At 39.2% G+C, this 12,834-nt stretch overlaps 1 protein-coding gene across 2 annotated transcripts; it reads right to left on the reverse strand.

Annotated features, from left to right (window-relative positions):
* Window positions 1–812: 812 nt before the first annotated feature.
* On the reverse strand, window positions 813–8,350 carry LOC143860941 (putative F-box/FBD/LRR-repeat protein At1g78760). 2 transcript variants are annotated; one of them, XM_077371807.1, is made up of 5 exons: window positions 7,999–8,350; window positions 7,394–7,554; window positions 7,153–7,308; window positions 6,713–7,059; window positions 813–1,139 (listed from the first exon to the last, which is right to left on the reverse strand). In XM_077371807.1, the coding sequence occupies exons 1-4, from the start codon at window positions 8,222–8,224 to the stop codon at window positions 6,748–6,750; spliced, it is 855 nt and encodes a 284-aa protein (XP_077227922.1). In that variant the 5' UTR covers window positions 8,225–8,350; the 3' UTR covers window positions 813–1,139; window positions 6,713–6,747. The 2 variants fall into 2 exon arrangements, with proteins under 2 accessions (XP_077227922.1, XP_077227921.1); XM_077371806.1 differs by having other exon boundaries at window positions 7,394–8,350.
* Window positions 8,351–12,834: the final 4,484 nt, after the last annotated feature.

The raw sequence follows: 12,834 nt of genomic DNA on the forward strand, positions 1-12,834 counted from the left end.
CTGAGAGAATTCGGTGGAATCAAACCTCGATCAAGCTCAGAAACTCTCGCTGGGAAGAAAGTAGCAGAGATCACTAGGGATCTCTAGGTTTTTTTTAATAACCCTAGAGAATAAAACTTCGATCGAGTTTGGTGGAATCAAACCTCGATTGAGCTCGAAAACAATCATTGGGGAGGAAGGACGAAGCAGAGATTGCTGGGTATTTTTTATAACCCTAGAGAATCAAACTTTGATCAAGTTTGGTGGAATCAAACCTCGATCGAGCTTTGAAACTGTTGCTGAAGAGGGAAGGAGCAAGCCCGTTTGAATACCCCTTAGATCGGATTTGAATTTGGACTTAAGATTTAAAAACCGGTGAATTTGAAATCCAAAATTTCCAAACTAAGAAATTTGTAAATAATTATGTTTGGATGATCCTGTGAGTAATGGATTTCAAATACAGGATTTTAAATCTCGGTTACTCCTTGGATCTGAATTTTTAAATTCACAAGTAAAAATAAGTCCTATCTCATGTGAAATAACAAAAACTACCCTAGTTTATTTAAAATAACCTCTAATAAGAAATGCTCAAAATAATCCTACTGCATAAAAGGACCAAAACACCCATATTTTGAAAAATGGCCAAATTTCCCTCTTCTTTTATAAACAATGTTTTTTTTGAAAGATGCAATAGATCTATTAAAAGCATGAAAAACAGTTCGGGAATTTCTTGGATACCAACAATCCCGCCCTCAGGTAGCATAAACATACTAAAGAATATGTCATTTGCACAAGACCAATCAAACCTCAAATTTACATAGGGAACTAGGGAATTATATGTGTGTAATCTTTCCTGATAATAAACACTGCTAGAAATGATTCATTATAAAGGAAACAAACAAGTTAAACTCGAATCTCTATATCGGAGAAATGGATTTAGAAGGATAGACATCATGGACATAGCAAACCAATTGACAAGCATCTGAAGCAACTACAAGCACATAAAGTCCAAAAACAAAAATAGCATACGTTTGTTGTCAGTTTATTTTCATGGTCTATAAGGATAAGGAGTTTGATCTCTCGTAACGTCTTTTTTGCATCAGTCCTATTGTCAAATGCATTCCCAACCTTCTTGATATCACTCCTTCATTTGTACACAACTGCAATGAAAAGACAATACACACCTTAATTCATAGATCTAATGCGAAAAAATATAGGCTTTGAAGAAGGAGATGACAATAAAAAGCTTATAAAGAACACTCAAACATATATGTATGTTAGAAGACACTACTAAATGGCATCTGATAACATCATATGGATCAAATGATCTAGAGAGCATAACAACCACTTATTTCCTACACTTGTCTTAAACTTCACAATCAAGATCAATAGCTCACTGCACCCCTAAATGGTCGGCACCCCAGGATGGATGGCTCAAATTAAATTTTGATAGGAGCGCTTTCGGAAATCCAGATACAGCAGTGCGGGATATGGCAGAATTATTCGCGACTTGGGAGGCCGAACAAACATGACATACGCAGGCTTGGCCGGGGTATGTGATGCAAACGAAGCTGAGGCGAGACCAATGTTGTGTGGCTTACAATGGTAGGCCAAAAATAATCTTGGGCCTTTGACAGTTGAAGGAGATTCGGCTAACGCGAATGCGTGGGCTTCCGGTCGATGCAGTGGACCATGGAGATTCTATCAAACCCTGGATGCCATAAGGGATCTGATAAGGGTGATTAACCCTCGACTCCAGCATATGCGAAGATCAGCAAATAAGGAGGCCGATGCTCTGGCAAAGGAGGGGATAACATGGCTCGTGAGCCCATCATAATTTCCAATTCTACTGATCTTGTGTCTTGAATATCTGTGCAATTTTCTCACATGGGACTGGAAGGATAATTCCTCCTGGATCCACTTTGTGGGACAGCTTGTCCCCCTTGTAAAATTTTTATTATGGAATATAATTAGTTGTCAAACTCTTACGAGTCAACTCTCGAGTCAAGTCGAGTCGCTGGGCTTTTGAGTCGAGTCGCATGAGTGACTCGCCTCTGCTGAAGACTCTTACGTCTGGTGACTCTTACAACACCAAAATCAGCATGAGCTCATGGATTTGAGCTAAACAGAACAAGAACAGTAGATGTAATAACAATAGAGCCTAAAGTCCAAGAGTGAAAAACAATCGAGATTAATCCTACACATAAACATAGGGTGACCTGAGAAAATAAATTATTCTGCTGAGCAGTAAATGGGGATACATTTTGAGTTTCATTTGAATACTTTCTTGTTTTTAGTCACCTTACCTTATGAGTCAAATGAGCTAAATATTGACTCATTTGTCTCGCACTATTCTTAGGCAAGTCAAGCTGAATTTTTCTTTGTCAGTTAGTTACTAGACTAATAATTGACTTGCTCCAATGAGTTTCGAGGAAGACCTCTCAATTAGCATTCAAATGGCTCCATCATCATTCAGGTTTGACGAGATTGACTATCTTATTAGTTGTGGCAGGCAAGGTCCGACACTAAGGTCCTGTTTGTTTTGGATCGTGAGAGCCGATTGTGAGTCCAAAAACGATTATTGGACTCAAATTTACGTTTATTTTGGTCTAATAATCAGTTTTGGACTCACAATCGGTTCTAAAAATCCAAAACAAACAGGGCATAAGCTTCAGCATAAGATCTAGTGAGGGGAAGTTGTCGTCTAAGAGACAAGACCATCCGCCTGAAAGACAGCGCACATCCAAGCAATACAAAAATGAGTATTAAGAGAGCCGATTAGGATGTTGTCCACCAAACTAAAGTGGTAATGAATCAAGCAACCATCCAACACCACAGGATTTGCAATATCAAAATACAAACAACACAAATTAAGAATAAGAAGTGCTAACGAGATGATGGATCAAAAAGAATAATTTCTCAATTGGATGATTATAACACTATCATTCACTACTCAAAGACAGATAAGGGAGAGATTAAGTTGAACACTACTCACGGTGCAATTCACAGTATACATCTTCTACATGTTTACATTGCCTGTTTGTTTGTTTTGACCAACATCCCCACCCCCCAAAAAAAAAAAATTTTTTTTTTTTAAAACCACAATGAAGACTTTCCATTATAATTTCTAGTGTGAGATACTTCCAACTTGTCCACCTCTTGTTAACACCAAACAATAAACTCACTCATTAACTCACCTCCCTCATGTTTCAACTCTATAAAGTTAAAGCAGAAAACAGTTCTTTGCGATCCTGATTTCTCCAAATTATCATCAAATTTTTCGGATTAAAAATCACAAATTCAAAAACTTAATAGAGACATGTGCACAAAACTCAACTCAACTAAGCCTTTGTCTCAAACTAGTTGGGGTCAGGAAATGAATCCTTCAGAAAAATTTCATGAAGAAGGTGAAAGGATCTACCCAGCTCAAATTAACTAATTCTAATCCTGACACTAGTTGGGTTCATCTACATGGATCATTTTCTTCCATTCTATCCTATCTAAGGTCATGTTCTATGTTATGTTCCTAGCCCTCAAGTCTTTCCTCACTGTTTCTACCCAAGTTGTTTTCGGTCTGCCCCTACCTCTTTTTACTCCATCAACTTGGCACGAGTCACTTTTCTCATTGGAGCATCCAAAGGCCTACGTTGGATATGCCCAAACCATCTTAAGCGATGCTTTCTCATCTTCTCCTCAATTGGTGCCACCCCTACCTTTTTACGGATGTCTTCATTTTTAATTCGATCTAACCTTGTGTGGCCACACATCCATCTAAGCATTCGCATCTCCGCTACACTCATCTTGTGTACATGCTGCTTCTTGGTGCCCCAACATTCTGAGCCCTACAGCATGGCTGGCCTCACAGCTGTCTTATAAAACTTTCCCTTCAACTTGGTAGGTATTTTACGGTCGCATAGAACTCCTGAAGCATGCTTCCACTTCAACCAAGTAAATAAAAAATTATTAAAATGAATGATAAAGAGAAAGATATTCCAAACATGTTTGTGTAAAATACATTTACCTTATTTTATGAAGTGTGCATATATCGAGAGAGAAAGATAAGCCAGTCCAGCAATGGAATTAACTATCCATTTCAGCAATAGATTAAATTCTAGTTGTCATTGTTGGACATCTAAGGGTGGGACTGTTACTAAAGATGCCTACGAAGTAGACTGAGCCAAAAGCATAAATGTAGAACGTAAAATACACACACAAAAAAAATAATAATAAACACACTCCAAGGAATATAATCTAGATGACAATGCCAATCTAAGGGTAAGATTGTTGATAAGGATGCCTCTGAAGTACACAAAGGCTTCAGCATACATGTAATGCAAAATACACACACAAAATACAATCCGGCTGGGAGAGCTAACTTCCAAACCTTTTATTAAGACATGATGGTTGTCAGTTAGGAAAGGAGGTAGAAGTATAGGGAATGGCCACAAGAAATTAGAAAGCAAGCAATTTCATAATCTGCGGCATTCAAGAATCATGCAACCCCAAATGAGCAATGCCTAGATGAGACACGCCATAAAACCCCTTAGCCAATCATGCCAAAATTGGAACATAGTACGTTCTACACCATTAAAGTAAAAGCTCACCTTCAAAATCTTGCTTACTATACAATCTAGATGGAACCTCTCTAACATAACCAATAGCCATGAGCCCGAAGAAGAAATTATACCCCATTCCAGATAGTGGGGAAAGCAGAAAGAATAAGCATCTAAAGTGCCTAATTCAATCATTAAACAAAGATTAATCCTAGGGAAACCGGTATTACAACCGAGCAAAAGACCGAACAAATGGGCTGTTGCCACCACATCACAATTGATGTACAACCAGTCCTTTGGTTTAGAGAAATCGTGAAAAAGGTGATTTTTTGCACACATTGCTCATTCTCTTTGTTGGTTTCTCCCATCGGTCTTACTCTCCATTACCATATCATTTTTCTTAAACAAATACATTGAAACTCCCGTGTCACAACATATAGCATATTGACTTCTTAGGGCTTTAGGCACAACTTAAAACATAATTAAGAAAAAAGTTTAATTATATAAAAAGCAAGATAATTTCTCAAACTGTTTTAGCAATTGATTGAGAAAGTAAATAGATACTGAATCTTGTAGTAACCATCATCAGAGAACCGATTCATAAAAACAGGGGGAATCGCATAAATATGAAAATTTAGAATACGAAAGGATTTTATGATTTCTCCAAGGAAATTTTTTTGACTTTAGACAACTTGTAAGTCCTGATAGATATTCGTACCTAAGACGAACTAAACATATAATCATAAATTTGCCGATCCGCCCCGAGGTCGTTATCTTTCCGGGTTAAAAAAAAAAAAAAAAAAAAAAACATATAATCATAAAAATAATGATATGTTTTCTTCAAACCAGAGAATATAAATAAACTCATCAGAAAATCTATAAAGTAACTTGTCATAAAATCAAACTAATACAAAATTCATCAAAATCTACGCAAGTATAAAATCATACCATTGATCCACAATCTCATATGATTCTACGATGCAAAACATAAAAAGAAAAATATAAGACAGAAAAAGGAATTACCTAGACTCCTACTGAAAGACAAAAAATATGCAATAAACAAAAGAACAGAGGAGGTCTTGAAAGAAGCTAAGGCAAAGAACAATAAAAAACACATGAAATCTAAAATCTCCTATCTAACTACATCGGAGCAAAGAAAGACACTGGATGGAGATACAGATGATGAATCGCATCACAATAAAAGGAAATTTGACGGGAGAAACAAAAAGAATCGGAAAAGGTTGGAGAAAAAAACAGCTCCATCACTAACAAAACAAGATTTCCCTAGGATTTTAAGCATTTTATACTCAACTCAACTCAACTCAACTAAGCCTTTGTCCCAAACGAGTTGGGGACAACTCAACTCAACTAAGCATTTTATACGATATAGAAAGAAAAGTTCAATTTTGATGGAGAAATTTAATTTAATCGGAAGCGATCCAACAGAAGTTCTACAATAGTTGCTACCGTTGCGAGAGAAAGAGAGGAGGAAATAAAATCCTAACTGCATCTTTGAGATCGGGATTTGAAGAACGAGCGGGAGAGGAAAGGAAGAATAGAAAGGGGAGAAATATAAGAAAAAGAGGATCGAGAACAGAGGTTTCAGATCTTATGCAAGAGAATGCGTCGTGTAGGGAATTCGCAGTGTCATGAGGGGCGATGGAGTTGGCAATGAGGATGGATTCGCGACACAATTAGGCCCGGATTTGATTCATAAATAACTACTTTGAAAAGGAATTCATAAATCAAACAGTCTCTTCTACTTTCATTAATTTAGAAATATTGTGGATTTGGCTCAAATCCAAATCCTAAAGTTGAAAATCGATGCCAAACACCGGATTTGATTTTGGAAACTCAAATCCGCACCTAAATCAAAATCCATGGCTATCCAAATGGGCCCTAAATTCATGATCTAAACTCGAACATGAAGGATAGTCATCAATGTCATCAATTAGTATTTATCATAATTCAAGAGTAAGCAAGGTAATGGTGGAAAACGGCATACTTTCAGGATTAAGTTCACTCAAATAACTACTTAACATAAATGTAAAATCCAGATTCTACCATGTATAGAGGTGTGAAACACAGATAGATGCATGCGATGGCCAAAAGCTTTCCGGGCTGAACATGTTAGTATTTATTTGTCATGAGAATAATCCCTAAACAAGATAAGCAATTACCTATTATTCTCCACGTGCATCTCTTATCACAGCTTCTAGAACCAATATTGTTCGTCACATGCGAATGTTAATAGAGTGTGAGAAGAGGCCCTTCGTTGGAGTAGCGATTTCTTTTTAGTCTTTATCCATCTTTCACAATGTTTATTGTAACCAATACGCACCTCCTTGAGCATTGATCCATTCATGAGCAAAAATTCTAATATCCCTAAATCCTGCTTATTGTTGTAATCAGCGAAGTTTATCCGAATTGTGACAAGGTGATGCCTCATACAGTAGAAAGGTTCCAATTTCTTCCAATAATCCAGCTCAACCTTTTCTTCCAAATTAAAACATATTGGAGAATCACACTGAAAGAGAGAGAACATCGATGTTTATAATTTGGTCAGAGAATTTAATTACTTAAACAAGCATCCAATGATCAAAGAGTTTTTGTCACAAACCAGTACAGTAAGATTCTGCAAACAAGGGGCGCCCTTTAGCAAGACAGCAAAAAACCGAGTATCATTTGCATTATTCAGGTCGATAACCATGGTGAGAATCCTTAGATTTGGAAAGTGGTAACCCAAATTATCAGGCACCTTTTCTCTGCACAAATGCTTGAAAAAAAAAAGGGACAAAATTAAGATTAAAAAACAGAGAATTCCATGTTAGTGATCAAATGGACAGAATAAAATGATCTACCCCAATCTGATAAAACAGTTGGAGGCACTTGACATTAGCAATATCTCCCAAAAACTGATGAAATGCTTTGTCGGCTTTGTCTTCCTGAGATGGCAATCTCTGACAATTTGAGGGGGTAATCTGTATAGAAAAGTTCACCAGTCGTGCAGCATTCTTCAACCGTATGACAGATGGGGAGTCCGAAAAAAAGTTAAGTGTTAAAAGATAGGGAATCTCAATCTCGAGATTCTCTAATCTTCTGAAATAAAAGAACAATTCCAACTCCTTGAGATTATTACAAGAGGAAACTAAATCTGCAATCAGATACCCAGATGCCTCAACATCATTTAACTTTAGATATTCAAGTCGGCGTAAACCCTTGAACGTAGAGACAGAATTCAGTGTACAATTTTGAAGCTCTAATTTTTTCAAAGACCCACAGCAGAAAACACTATGGGGGACCTTATAGAGTTTCAACCTTGTAGTGTTATTAAGAACAAGCCTCTGGATTCCTTTCATGATCAGGAAAGAAAGGAATCTGTCTATGTGTGAGAGGCAATCATCGAAAAAAACATATGTGATTTCACAACTTTGAATTGAGTCGTGTTGGTAAAGTGAGAGGATATGATCGACAATGCTGACCCATTTCTTGATTTGCAGTGAGAGTCGATAATCGAGAACGAGATGAGGAAGGGAAGTGAAGAGATACCTCCACCTTTTTGATAGAATAGAAGCTCTTGAGGCTTCTTTCATGGGCAAGAGAGAGAGGATTGATCCAAGAAGATGATCAGGAAGTTTGCTGATACGATCTTCATTAGCACGAAGCCGACGGTAAGCCCGAGTCTCAACCATTTCTATTGCAATACTGCGAGGAATGAAGGAATATGAAGAACCATTTCTCTCTCTCTCTCTCTCTACAAACCCTACATACTCACAATTTTCTCACCCCCCGCCACCCATTCTCTCTCCTCTCAAAACTGTATGCACCCATTAGGCCATTACCCCTCTCTCTCCACTTAGGGCCCACAACTCTTGGACTCACCGGACTCACCTTATTCGAATATCCAAACCGTTCATCTGTTGGGCCCTAATTAGGGGTGGAAACGGGCAGGGCGGGGCCGGATGTTGCATTCCCTATCCATGTCCACATCCCCGCCTCAAGTAAAATCCCCCGTCCCTTCTTGGGGTGCAAGGAATCCCTGCCCCGCACACTCAAGTCAACAAAGCCTTTTTCCCAAACTAGTTGGGGTCGGCTAAATGAATCATTTACAAATCCTGACTCTAATCCTGGCTCTAGTTGGGTTCATCTACGTCGATCATTTTCTTCCATTCTATCCTATCCAACATCATGTTCTCTGTTATGTTCCTAGCTATCAAGTCTTCGTTCTGCTCCTACCTCTTTTTACTTCATCAACTTGGCATGAGACGCGTCTTCTCACTGGAGCATCCAAAGGCCTACGTTAGATATGTCCAAACCATCTTAAGCGGTACTCTCTCATCTTATTCTCAATTGGTTAATCTACCCGCCCTGCACACTACAAGGAAAAAGTCCCCGTCCCATCCCCACTCTGCTATAATGACAATACTATCTTAATGGGACAATTATTAAATAAGAATCCAGAGTTCCAAACTAAACTATAACACTTTTCGTAGTATTAATGATATATAAAAATATTTATGTATTTTATAGACTTGGATTACAGGCCAGGGCAGGACGAGAGCCATCCCCACCCCACCCAGCTTGGAGGAATTATTTTAATCCCCGTCCTCGCTTAAATCAGGGAATCCCTGCCCTGAGTAGGGCGGGGCGGGGCAGATCCACGTTTTCACAGGCTTAATTGACAGCTCTAGCCCCATCGTAAATAGGCTTACCCAAAAAATCATCTCCATATGATGATCCTAACCTTCCAATCTATAGAAGGAAGGTACAGACAGAACGAAGAGTTATGATCAACCCATGGATATGACTTTGGAGAAGCCTATTTCATCTGGCCAACAACTGAACCAATTGGATCTTTTAATAAGGTGGTTCCCAATGAAAGTTCTAATAAATACGCATTATATGGTGCATACACGTAAGTCTAAGACCAGAAAGTTAGTATATCATTGGATATCTCTATAGATAGGAAAGTTAGCATCATCCGGAGGATATGAATTTTGGGTACAACCTATTTACGTTGAGCCTAATAACTTTAGATCTTTGAACAAGGTGGGCAGGTGAGCCTGCTCTATTTTTTAAAAAATATATGCACCTAAGTACAAACATTATGTAGTGCGTATTTATTAGAAAATTTATTGAGGTCCACCTTGGTCGAAGTTCCAAACCGTTCATCTGTTGGGCCCGATACAAATAGCCTTTCGCATAAAAGCATCTCCGTAGGATGATCCTAACTCTTCGATCTATCTCATGGTGTCTTACATCTATAGATTGGAGGGTTAGGATCATTTGATGGAGATGATTTTACAGGCAAGGCTTATTTAAATTAGGGGCCCATCAAATGAATGGTTTGGATTTCAAATAAGGTGAGCCCAAGTATTTTTTTTACATTACGTGTTATATGGTATTTTTTTTAAAAATAATGTGGGACCTACCTGTTCAAAGATTAAAACATTGAGTCGGTGGGTCCCACCACTTGAGAGAGAGAGAGTTTAAAGAGCGTATGGTTTGTGAGAGGAGAGGGAATGAGGGAGAGTAGAAGAGACGGGGGTGAATTTATCGTTGCCCTAACAAAATGAAGAGTTAAGATCATCTCCCATGGAGATTATTTTTTAGGGGAAAGCCTATTTATATTGGGGCCAACAAATGAACGGTTTGGGTCTTTGAACAAGGTAGGCCCCGATGAATTCTCTAGTAAATAATCATTGTATGGTGCACCGTACGTAAGTGCACATAAGTTATTAGAAAAAAAACATTGGAGCACACTTTGTTCAAAGATCAGAAAGGTTGGATATCACTAGAAATCTTAAGGATCGAAAGTTTAGGTTCATCATATGGAGATGATTTTGGGTACAACCTATTTATGTTAGGCCTAACAACTGAATAGTTTAGATATTTCAACAAGGTGGGCGCCCCTCTATTTAAAAAATAAAATAAAATACACGCACCTACATACGGACACTATATAATGCATATTTATTAGAAAATTCATTGGACCCACTTTGTTCGAAGAACCAAACTATTCATTTGTTCCCCAGTGCAAATATCATTTCTCATAAAAGCATATAAGTAGGATGATCCTAACTCTTCGATCTGTTATATGGTGTGTTCCGTAGAGAGATCGAAGGGTTAGGATCATCCTACGGAAATAGTTTTATAGGCAGGCCTATTTGCATTGGCCCTGCAAATGAATGCTTTGGAATTTAAATAAAGTGGGCCCAAGTAGTTTTTTTAAAATATTTGTTATATGGTATTCCCATGTAATTGCATGTATCTTTTTAAATACAATAGGGCGTAGCTGTTGCAGCAATGCCCCGCTTCCGATTCACGGAATAAGTAAAATAACGTTAAAAGTAGTGGTATTTCACTTGCACCGCCGAGACGGCTCCCACTTATCCTACACCTCTCAAGTCATTTCACAAAGTCGGACTAGAGTCAAGCTCAACAGGGTCTTCTTTCCCCGTTGATTCTGCCAAGCCAACTTCCCTTGGTTGTGGTTTCCCTGGATAGTAGACAGGGGCAGTGGGAATCTCGTTAATCCATTCATGCGCGTCACTAATTAGATGACACCGTCCATGCACACTGGCCTCACACACTGGTCTTGGCTTGCCATGGCATTGATGGCCTGTTGAAAAGACAAACATGCAAGAGGCAAGGGCACAGCGGATGATTGCTCATGTTGGCTGCGTTGGGCGCCATTGATGGTCTGCTGCAAAGAAAATGCGTGATTGCTTGTGTTCGGGCCTAGCAAGCCAAGACAAGGCGAGCCATGGCAACACGGATGATGGTTCTCTCATGGTGGCACCTGGCGGCACGACCGGGGTGGATAGCGTACGCCTCATGGCATGTCCCTGTGCCACTTTGTACGCTCTAGGCAACGTCCATTATGCCCCCCATTCGACCCCGTCTTGAAACACGAACCAAGGAATCTGACATGTGTGCGAGTCAACAGGCGTATAAAACCCGTAAGGCGCAAGGAAGCTGATTGGTGGGATCCCATTATCGAGTTGCACCACCGTCTAACCTAGATCTTTTGAGAAGGGTTCGAGTGTCAGCATGCCTATCGGGACCCGAAAGATACAAGCCTAGTGTCCAAGGCTTTTGTGCAAGGCTTGTGTGCAAGGCTTGTGTCCAAGGCTAGTGTGCAAGGTTTGTGTGCAACAGTGAAAGGCTTCTGTGCAAAGCTTCTATGCAAGGCTTCTATCCAAGGCTTCTGTGCATGGCCGCAACCGAGCATTCGCAACCGAGCAATCATCCTCGGTGCAAAATGCTAGTTGTGGCCATGCACACAAGCCTTGGACACTAGCCGTGCACACTAAGCATGCATACAAGCCTTGCACACTAGCCTTGCATTAAGATGACCTCATTGAGAACAGAAATCTCGTGTGCGACAAAAGGGTAAAAGCTCGTTTGATTCTGATTTCCAGTACGAATATGAACCGTGAAAGCGTGGCCTATCGATCTTTTAGACCTTCGGAATTTGAAGCTAGAGGTGTCAGAAAAGTTGCCACAGGGATAACTGGCTTGTGTCAGCCAAGCGTTCATAGCGACATTGCTTTTTTATCCTTCGATGTCGGCTCTTCCTATCATTGTGAAGCAGAATTCACCACGTGTTAGATTGTTCACCCACCAATAGGGAACGTGTGGCGTAGTTGTTGCAAGGGTATGTATTGCCTGCTAGAGGAGAGCCCCATCTAGTGACTTTATGACTACTCTTTTACACTAGAGGGGGCTGTCCCAAGTATGAAAAGGGGAGAATATATCATTTCCCTAAACAGTGGAATATACCCAGTATTTCTGCTTCCTTAAGGCCCTGTTTGGGTTGCTGGAATGTTGTGAAAAAAGTTTCGAAAGGAAAAATAATTGTAAAGTTGCCTTCTTTTGTTTACTCATGAAAAAAATTACTTGAACCAGCCCTATTCAATTTTTATTTAAAGAAGCCTTCAATTTATGATGATATTCCTCTAAATTAACCATAATCATATTATTTCCTTCTAAATTGTTGAAAGAAAAATTTTCTAGCGAAAAAATATTCCATCAGAATTGTTTCTCTTGCAATCCATAAGGGCACGTTTGGCTACCATGAATTTTCTGTTCGTACGCAACAGATTTGACAACATTGTATTATCTAGATAAAAGGGAACAATGTTATCTTTAAAAAATGACATAGTCAACCATATGCATGCCAATGTTATATCTTGCTACATATAGGCGATGATATTTCTCCAACCCCCCACGCACCCACGCCGCAACAACGCAGTAGGCATTCGCCCCCCTTTTAACGTGATTTGACGTCAAACAACGT

The sequence above is a fragment of the Tasmannia lanceolata genome, unplaced genomic scaffold, assembly GCF_043159265.1.
Source record: "Tasmannia lanceolata isolate RefF3 unplaced genomic scaffold, GAP_Taslan_0.1 ptg000037l, whole genome shotgun sequence".
Classification (NCBI taxonomy): Eukaryota; Viridiplantae; Streptophyta; class Magnoliopsida; order Canellales; family Winteraceae; genus Tasmannia; species Tasmannia lanceolata.

Bases quoted from the DNA above. Each gene is read 5' to 3' on its own strand.
- LOC143860941 (XM_077371806.1), bottom strand. From the start codon at position 8,224: ATGGTTGAGACTCGGGCTTACCGTCGGCTTCGTGCTAATGAAGATCGT. The intron at 7,309-7,393 runs GTAGATCATTTT...TTTTTTTTCAAG, and splicing joins AACTGTTTTATCAGATTGGG to CATTTGTGCAGAGAAAAGGT. The intron at 7,060-7,152 runs GTTTGTGACAAA...TCTCTCTTTCAG, and splicing joins TGCAGAATCTTACTGTACTG to TGTGATTCTCCAATATGTTT.